We start from the raw sequence: 10,002 nt of genomic DNA, 5'->3' as shown, positions 1-10,002 counted from the left end.
ACTAAAAGAATAGCAATAATGAATATTCAAACCGATTGAAAAACCACAAACTTAAAAAGTGGAGACCATGTATTGATGTTGCAACAAAAGTTTTTTTATTTGTATACAGGAGTAGAATCTTTTTCTTGATATAATTTGCAAGTAAATCATAAATTTATGTTTTTTATTTTATATCTACATATTCACTCCATTAATAATATATATATATTTTAGATATATATGAATAAGCAAAACCATAAATACTAATATGGTTCAAAATTCGTGTTCAGTTAATTATTTGTTTTTTTATTAAACTATAGAGTAAAAATTTAAACATTACAATCTGTTCAAAGTTTTTGTATTATTCTTATATTTGAAATTTAATATTCATATTTTTAATTTTGAGAATTTAGTCCCTTTACTTTTTTAATTTAAAATTTTAGGTTCATTCCTAAACATCGTTAAACTTCCGTTAAATTTATTGGCATGATATTTTGAAATTAAAAAAAATATTCACTTAGTATTCATGTAACAGAAAAAATGACATTGTAATTAACTTGAATTTAATTTAATATTGTTAACAATTTTTAAAATTCACATAAACATTTTAATGAGAATAGACTATTTAAAGACATTATAATTATAAAAATCAGAGTAACAATGCTAAAAATTTCTAATTTTAGATAAAATTTTATAATATTATATATATATGATTCATACTAAAAATAGTTAATAATAATGAATTATCACAATTTTATACCTCCAAATAAAATTGTTTTGTAACTTGTAATATAATATATAATATAGAGTTTGGAAATTCCAATCGCTATTTCCTGAGGTGTAGAAATTGAGAAACTAATATTAGTTAAGGCCTTAAATGGCATATTTGTAATAGTTCAAAGTTAATGAGTATACCAAAAACGGTGGCTGACAATCAATCTACGAACCGCCATATCTGCTCCCTGCAGCATACATTCTCTCTTTGCCTTCTCTCTGATTTCTTTCTTCTTCCTTCTCCTGTTGGTTGAGATCAAAAGCCAACCAAAGGACCTTAGCTATGGCTGACCGTGCGGCGAAGCTACAGAAGAAGGCACCTGATTCAGTTTTCATGGGCACAAGGGTTCGAGTTTTCTCAAACGTAAGAAGGTATCTGGATCTCTTTCTCAAACTAACTCCCTCTTTAAACAAAATGAGAGGCCCCGGTGATGACACCAACAACAACAATCAATCTACCACTTTGTCCAAGCTATTTAATGCAAAATGGCACGTCTTCAATTTCATATCTTATTTCCTCCTCTTCGGTTGTGGTCTTACTGTTGGTGTCATTCTCAGTTTTCACCTCAAAAACATTTCCCTGGATCTACATACCCAGCTTTCTTTGACCTCTAGATCATCATCACCGTCGTTGGCAATGGCACCTCAGCAACCATCTGATTCGCCTGTTGAAACAATATCAGATGATAGAGCTCAGTATGGATTAAATGATTTTCTGGAGCCACCAGAAGCAATGCATGGGATGGATGATCCACAGCTTCTATGGAGGGCTTCAATGATTCCCCGAATTGCTCAATATCCTTTCAATCGAGTTCCTAAAGTGGCTTTCTTGTTTTTGACAAAAGGGCATGTTTCATTGGCTCCGTTGTGGGAGAAATTCTTCAAAGGGTACAAAGGGATGTATTCCATCTACATCCACTCCAATCCTTCTTTTAATCTGTCAAAGGCAGCAGAGCCTCAAGGTTCTGTGTTTTATGGCAGAAGAATTCCCAGCAAGGTTAGCCTTTTGAATTTTCCATCTCACTTTTTCTTTTTAATTGTTGAATTTGATAATGGATAATACGATTAAGTACAACTCGAATTTAAGTTACACCTGAACTGTAAAATCCTTCACCATCAAGCTATAATATATGTTGAGTATGACTTCTATTTCAGTCAAATTTGAGAAATAATCTTTCAGTTAAACTATGTTTATTTGTTTCAAATCAAACTCTGATTAGTTCAGATTATTTTATTATTTGACCTATAAATTTAGCATATAAATATACTCTTTACAACTTTAGAAAACACACTCATTAGAGATTAGAACTCATAACATTTTTAGAGAATTTTGTGTTTACGTTTTGAGGGTTCTTTTTTTTTTGGATTTTCAAGGTTTAATTTTTATCTCCATCTTTTGTACTATTCGTTCTTTTGTCATTATAGTAAAATTATTTTTGCTCATAGTTTTTTTATCCTCTTTGAAGGGGTTTTTGCATGTTAAATTTGTGTGTTCAATTTCTCAATTTCTTCCGTATTTTTACTTGTTCGTTACTTAATCGGGTCGGTCCCCAACAAGTGGTATAAGAGCTAGTTCAATTTTCGTAGATCAGTTCGTTAAGAGATAGCAGCAATAAGGTTTGAAATTGAGAAGTTTGACGGTGTCACAAATTTCAATATGTGGCAAGTTTGAATGATGGTAATTCTAGTTCAAATCGGACTGAAAAATGTTATTACTGAGAAAAAGCCTGAGAATCTAAATCAAACAGAATGAGAAGAGCTTGATGAAAAGGCCTTGTCTGCAATCCAGTCGTGCCTCACGAATACGGTATTGCAGGAGGTATTGATGGAGAATACCTCATCCGCCTTGTGGAAAAGGTTAAAAACTCTTTATACGACTAAATCTCTAGCTAACCATTTAATGTTGAAACGTTGTCTATTTACGTTTCGCATGAACGAAGGTGATCTTCTTAGATATCACATCAGTCAATTCATTACTCTTTTAAATGATTTAAAGAACATTGAGGTTCAAATTAACGATGAAGATCAGGCTATGTTATTATTGTGCTCTTTACCCCATTCATACAAGTCTTTCAAGGAGACTCTAATTTATGGCAGAGGCAAACTCTTGTTCGAAGATGTGAAGGGTCATTTGTTGTGTAGAGACAAACTTGACAATAAGTTTGGTTTGGATGGCAAGGCAGATAGACAAGCTTCTGTTTTAGTAGCATCAAAGAAGCGAGACAAAATATGTCGCTATTGTAAAAAGTTAGGTCACATCAAAGCAGATTGTTATAAACTGTGAAATAAAAGAGCTGTTGAGAGTAATGAGAAAGATGTAGCTGATGCTAATTTGGCCAACGAAAGTGATTATGATTTATTGTTAGTGTCAACGAACGATAACTCCAAGCTTACGACCGAGTGAATCCTAGTTTCAGGATTTTTTTCCACATCTGTCCTAATAGAGAATGGTTCTACACATATAGTTCAGTTGAAGATGGAGTTGTACGCATGAGAAACAATTCATCCAGTAAGGTAATTGGTATTAGTACTGTTAAAATTAGGATGTACGATGGGACGATTAGGACACTCTCAGATGTCAGGTATGTACCTGATTTACGAAAGAATCTCATCTCCTTAAGTATTTTAGACTTGAAAGGATGCAGAATCAACATCAAGTCGAGCGACATTAAGGTATCTCGTGGAGCTCTTGTTTTATTAAAAGATAAAAGGACTTTCAGTCTTTATATTCTGAAGGTTCTACAGTGATCAGTGAAATCAAACGTCCTTGTCTGTTATGAAGTCAAAGTCAACTCGTTTGAAGCAGAGGCAACTTGGTCATAGGAGGGAAAAATGTATGACTGTTTCGTTGAAGAGGTTCTCTTTTGGATGCAGGTTTTGAAAAGTTAGGGCAATATGTTCGTGATAATTAGACTCGGGTTAGTTTTGATTTGGTAATGTACAAGTTGAAGGCTAGAAGTCTTCCCGTTTCTAAGCACAGATTCAACTTAGTTAATTCCATGCATAGTTCAAGATAGGCCTGTGGCAGGCTTTGGCAAAGATGGCGTTGTGGAAATATGAGTCAAGGTGGAGATTTGTTAAGTATGACTCCTATTTTAGTCAAATTTGAAAAATAATCTTCCAGTTGAACTCTATTTATTTGTTTCAATCAAACTCTGATCGGTTTCATTATTATTTGACCTATAAATATAGCCTATAAATAGACTCTTTTACAACCTTAGAAAACACACCCATTAGAGATTAGAACTCATAACACTTTTAGAAAATTTTGTATTTACGTTTTGAGGGTTCTTTGTTTTTAGGGTTTTAGGGTTTAATTTTTATCTCTATCTTTTGTACTCTTCGATCTTTTGCCATTATAGTAAAATTATCTTTACTTGTGATTTTTATCCTCTTTAGAGGGGTTTTTTTCACGTTAAATTTGTGTGTTCAATTTCTCAATTTCTTCCATTATTTTTATCTGTTTGTTGCTTAATCGGGTCGATTCCCAACAATATATGTTTAAATTTTAGAATTATTTAAAAGCAAAAGTAAATTAGTTTTAAACTTGTGCATACTACTTAAATATAATAAAATTTAAAATATATATTTATATTTCCAAAAAATCATTTATAATAAAAATAAATTAAGTTTAAAGAAAATTAGAGTATAAATTCATAATTTATCATACAACACTATTTTCATATTTTTAATAATAAATTGTCTTACACAAAATTTGCAGTACGAAGATTTTCAACCATATAAGTAGGTCTAATAATATTGCCTTTAGGGGAAAAGATGCTTGGGTAACTGATTCCCAAAATGTGTGGTCGGTGCTTTGCCTAATTTGTATATTTAATTACATAACTTAGATTTATTGAATTAAACGAAGTTATGGTATTGTTTTTTTTAATAATTTTTATAGCTATACAAATAATATTTTCATAAAATCTGTAAATAATACTACAAAGTAAAAAATAATTAATGAAGCATTTGGTAATAAGATTACGTGGATGTAACATTATAGGTAGATTGTGAGATTACCTTATTTGGTTCATTTGGTTAGAATGTAGAATTCAAATGTTTGATTGACGGGATGTAAGGTTATTTAGAAGTACATTTTACTCAATTATCTTTGTTATATAATTTGTTTTTTAATAAGTTTAGTTCCTTCAATATTTTTTAGTCTCAATTTTCATAAAATTATGATAAATTATTACAATGCTTACTTTTTATTACAATTTATATGTTAATAATAAAATATGTTGTGTTGAAATAAATTTATAAATCATATTTATAATAATTCATGAAGAGTGATTGCAACACCAATCATAATTATAGATATAACCATACTTAATATATTAATAAATAAATCATTAAATAAAATATATTAATTATAATTGTAATGTATGATATTTGCTGATTCATTATTAAGAAAAATAATATATTTTTTTATAGTCTTAAACTTTAATTAAGAACAATGCCTAAATTAATTAGAATAATAAAAATAAAAGGTAAATTGGTCAAAAATTTATGATTATACCCGTAATCTAAGATTATCCAAGGAATGGGTTGTAAAGAGATTACACCCTCTATTACGGGATGGTCGTAATGTGAGATTACTAGATGGTCGAAATGTTGAAATCCAACCGTAATCTCATTTCGAAATGTAATATTACTGGCTGCAATGTTATATTCGGTGAACCAAACGCCCCCTAAAATGTATGATTCAAAGATGATTTCTTAGAGTAGAATTATTGGAATGTAAGATTACTTGCCACATTTCTTAGTATGTTAGATTACCCTATTTGGTTCATTTGACTACAAGGTAAGATTTTATTACTTGATTGATAGATTGTAAACATATTGTACTAAATTACCTTTAATTATAAATAAAGATAAAAAATTATTAAAGAAAGTTAACTATTAAAATATAAAAAAATGATAATAATAATAATAATAATAATATACAAAATGATAATTTTTTAACTAATAAATAATTAATAATGAAAAACTCTCTTATAATAATTAATATAATATAATATAACATACATTGTTAATTTTTCTTAATAATAATAAAGGTGCTTTCAATAATAATAATAATAATAATAATAATAATAATAATAATAATAATAAAAGATTGCCAGAGATTATGTCGTAAAGAAAATGAGTTTAATATCTTAAATACAAATAAATTCTAACTTTGCCTTGATTTTTCTTTTTGTACTATAATTCATATTGGTCAATAAATATCAAAATGAAATTGTATTTTATAATCAAAGCAAAATATTTAAGAAATTGCACGTAACATCCTATGATGCAAATAAATTAGTTATTAAATTTTCATTTGGTAAAAAATTAAAAAAGGGAAAAAAAATGAGAATAAGTAATGAATTACATTTAACAAATAAGGAAATGAGTTACAAATATTTTAATCTAAATCTAAATTCAGAGGTGGATCATTTAAAGTAGACCTGGTCTGATCTGAAACCTATTTGAAAAATGAGAGGATTTGGGTAAAAATATAGACCTTAAAAATAAATTTAGGTAAAAAAAATCCCATTTAAAAAATAAACCGAGTCTCGAGTAAGACTTTTTTAACCTAAGCCTGGCCCAATATGCAAAAAAAAAACTATTTTTTTTACTATTTTCTTGCTGTTTTTTATTGTTTTGTTACTATTTTCTTGTTGTTCTTTTCACTATTTTGCTATTATTACACATTATATTGCTACTATTTTATTATTATTGTTTGGATATTGTCTAACTCTTGTTTTATTGTTAATTTTATTACTATTTTATAGGCATTTACTTATTAAGTTGCATCTATCTTACTATTATTTAAGTATACATATTTTTTAAAATTTATTTTCAATTCGTTGAGAAACATTTATTTTAATATTTTTAGTATTTTTAATGTATGATATATATTTTTAAAAAATATATAATAAATAATATAATAAATTAATACGGGCGGGTAAGAGTGAGCCCGAATTTTAGTATTTTCTCAAGTCGGGCCTAAACCTAGTAAATGGGCCTAAAATTTTGGTTGGACCTAGTCCATGAACACCTTCAGCTTAAAGGGCCTAAGGCTTAAAAATGAGAAATTATGATTTTTTCTTTGAAATTTTTAGAAAATTTTAATTAGACGCTTTAAAATTTTTGAAATTCTCATTATACATTTTCTTTTTTTTAAAAAAATTAATTAAATTCACTTAAAATATTTAAAGTTTCTCATTAATTTCACAAAAATTTAATTAGACCCCAATTTTTTAAAAAACTCTCGTTAAACTCTTAAAATTTTTACTTAACCCTTCAAAATTTAATCCCAAAATTCGGCATCCTCTGAACCTATACTTAAAAATAATTACGTTGCATATATTAGTTAAGGTAGATAAACCTATGATGTAAGGGTAAAATGATAAAAAAATAATGAAGGATAAAATTTATAGAAAAAGTAATATTGTTCGGGAATCTTAGGTAATAATTTGATTAAGTTTTATCCAGAATCTTGACATTATTGGAAATGTAAGTAACCTTACAATCTAAATGGGGAAATTCATTCTTAAATTTTACATTACCATTGAGAATGTGAGATTTCTTAAACTAAACACCCCGAAGAAAGGACCTATAACATCAAATGAATAAAATTTAAAATATTAAATTTGAAATTTTAATGTTTTTATTGTATAAAGAAAGAAAATACTTACAATATGAATTTTATAATATTCTTTTATTTAAAATCAATCGAAACATTTTATATCGAAATTATTGTTTGTTATTTTTTTATATTCACACAACTTTGAATCACTATATATTATAGGCAATTAATATTTGAAGAGATTCAAACCATTAAAATAAAATAAAATTCAATTTAAAAACTCAATTAGATTGGTAAGAAAAAAATTAATAACAAATAATCTTTACTACTATAAAGAAATTTAAGCAAATAAATATAATTTTATTTACTAAGATTTAAATCAAATTAAAATTAATTTAGAGATTTGAACTCTATATAATATAATAAATAAAACAATAAGTTTTTGAAGAAAATAAATTTGATCCTTACTTCTTTTTTTTTAATTCAATTTGACTTCCAACCTTTTAAAAAAATTAAATTTTATCATAAACCTTTTAAAAAAGAGTCGAAATGATTTTTTTAATGTAAATACTGATTAAAATGTTGAACTTTTAAACTTGGCAATCTGCATGACAATTCATGTGTACTTTATGTTTTTTTTTTAAAAAAAATTATGAACTTTTTATAATTATTTTTAAATTATTTGTTGACATGACATATAAGACAAATAGTATTATGCTCATGCCAACATGAAGTACACGTGGATTGCCGCACTAACTACATTAAAAAAATTATTATTTTAGTCAGCATTTTCATTAAAAAAATAATTTTATTCTTTTTTGAAAGGTAAATGGCCAAATTTGAATAAAAAAGAGAATAGGAATCAAATTAACAAAAAAATATAAACATTGAGGGTTGAACATATTATTATTATTATGTGAGTTATACAATAAAGATTATTAAGAATATAATTAGCATGAATATGCCAACACATACCTCTTAATCACTTGGTGATTTGAATTATTTGCATTAATGTGTGATATTTGATAGTTATTATTTATTTATTTATAAAGTGCTATATCTAAATAGGTAATCTAAGATTGTTGAAGTTCAATAAAATTTAAACAAGTCTGAATGGCTACTTATATGATGATGCAGCAAGTGAGATGGGGACATGTAAATATGATAGAAGCGGAGCGCCGGCTTCTGGCCAATGCGTTGATGGATTTCTCAAACCAAAGATTTGTTCTTCTGTCAGAAGCATGCATTCCACTGTTTAACTTCTCCACAATCTACGCTTACCTCATGAACTCTACCCAGAGTTACATAGAAGCATATGATAAACACTCCCCGGTTGGGCGTGGGCGATACAACGAGAAAATGAGCCCTCATATCACAATTGATGAATGGAGAAAAGGCTCCCAATGGTTCGAGATGGATAGGGAACTGGCCTTGGAAGTTGTTTCTGACCAATTCTATTTTCCACTCTTCCAAAGCTACTGCACCAACGCTTGCTATTCCGATGAACATTACTTGCCAACCTTTGTGACCATGAAGTTTACGCCCAAGAATTCCAATAGAACTTTGACCTGGGTTGATTGGTCCAGAGCTGGCATTCACCCTGTAACCTACTTAAGACCATTGGTAACCGTTGAATTTTTGAAGGCTTTGAGACATGGAAGCCAATGTGAGTATAATGGGCAGAGCAGAAATATCTGTTATTTGTTTCCCAGAAAGTTCTCCACTGATTCTTTGATTAGGTTGTTGACATTTGCACCGAAGGTCATGTATTTCAATAAATAATCTTCCTGGGTACACCGTACATGTATTAGTCTAAGCTCATTATTTCATTTTGTAACCAACAGATTTTCCGTACTTACTAAAACTATACAATATGTTCATTCATTTGGGCTTTTAAGGATTTAGATTTTATCAAATTTAACTCTTTTCCACTTTTTTATTTCATGTTTTTCTTAATTTCACATTTTCACGTTTTAAGTCAATTATATTTGTCGAAACCTTTTTTTTTAAATCGACTTTTTATTTTAAAATGAAAATGGGAGTCGCTACCAATCACTTTTAGGAAGTGTAATCGAGTCACCTCGTAATTTGATCGTTTTAATAAGATGTTTGATTTATTAAAACAATAATTTTCGGTCTACAAAAATCCAAAAAATGGGTTTGGGAGTCAATTACGCACAAGAAAGGATTAACACCCTCGTTATGCCCAAAATTGGTACCTAATTGATTACTCAACGTCTTTAGTGTCGAAAATTGAAAATTTGAAGAGATTTTAAAATACGATCCTTTATTAAGACATTACTTAACTAAATTAATTTTCACAAAAAGGGGTTTATTTCAAGTTAATCGAGAAGAAAGGATCATGTCTCATAAGTTGGACACAATGCCTTAGATCTTCGAGAACAAAAATGAACGCCATTGATCATTACTTAAATTTCATTTTTTATTTTAAAGTAAATATTCGACTATCTAGGTTTTAGAAGGAGGTCATATTCCGTAAGTTAGAAATACGAATTTTCTAATTCCAAAATAATAAACATTTGCCCCTATTTAAAAATTTTCCTTTTTTATGCATCGCGTGAAAAAAATGAATGTAACACATAAGGTGATATGCATTTAATTTATTCAGGCATGATATGAAAACAAAAACAAAAATATGTTTAAATATAGCG

At 28.2% G+C, this 10,002-nt stretch overlaps 1 protein-coding gene across 1 annotated transcript; it reads left to right on the top strand.

The window, feature by feature from the left end:
- The first annotated feature begins 882 nt into the window (after window positions 1-882).
- Window positions 883-9,214, top strand: LOC107898115 (glycosyltransferase BC10). Its single transcript, XM_016823657.2, has 2 exons — window positions 883-1,750; window positions 8,468-9,214. The coding sequence occupies exons 1-2, from the start codon at window positions 1,037-1,039 to the stop codon at window positions 9,110-9,112; spliced, it is 1,359 nt and encodes a 452-aa protein (XP_016679146.2). The 5' UTR covers window positions 883-1,036; the 3' UTR covers window positions 9,113-9,214.
- The last annotated feature ends 788 nt before the right edge of the window (window positions 9,215-10,002 follow it).

Source organism: Gossypium hirsutum, chromosome A04 (genome assembly GCF_007990345.1).
Source record: "Gossypium hirsutum isolate 1008001.06 chromosome A04, Gossypium_hirsutum_v2.1, whole genome shotgun sequence".
Taxonomy (NCBI): domain Eukaryota; kingdom Viridiplantae; phylum Streptophyta; class Magnoliopsida; order Malvales; family Malvaceae; genus Gossypium; species Gossypium hirsutum.
This window is presented reverse-complemented; position numbering and strand designations above follow the sequence as displayed.

Coding starts and splice junctions, on each gene's coding strand:
- LOC107898115 (XM_016823657.2), top strand. CDS start 1,037: ATGGCTGACCGTGCGGCGAAGCTACAGAAGAAGGCACCTGATTCAGTT. Junction 1,751..8,467: donor GCAGAAGAATTCCCAGCAAG/GTTAGCCTTTTG, acceptor ATGATGATGCAG/CAAGTGAGATGGGGACATGT.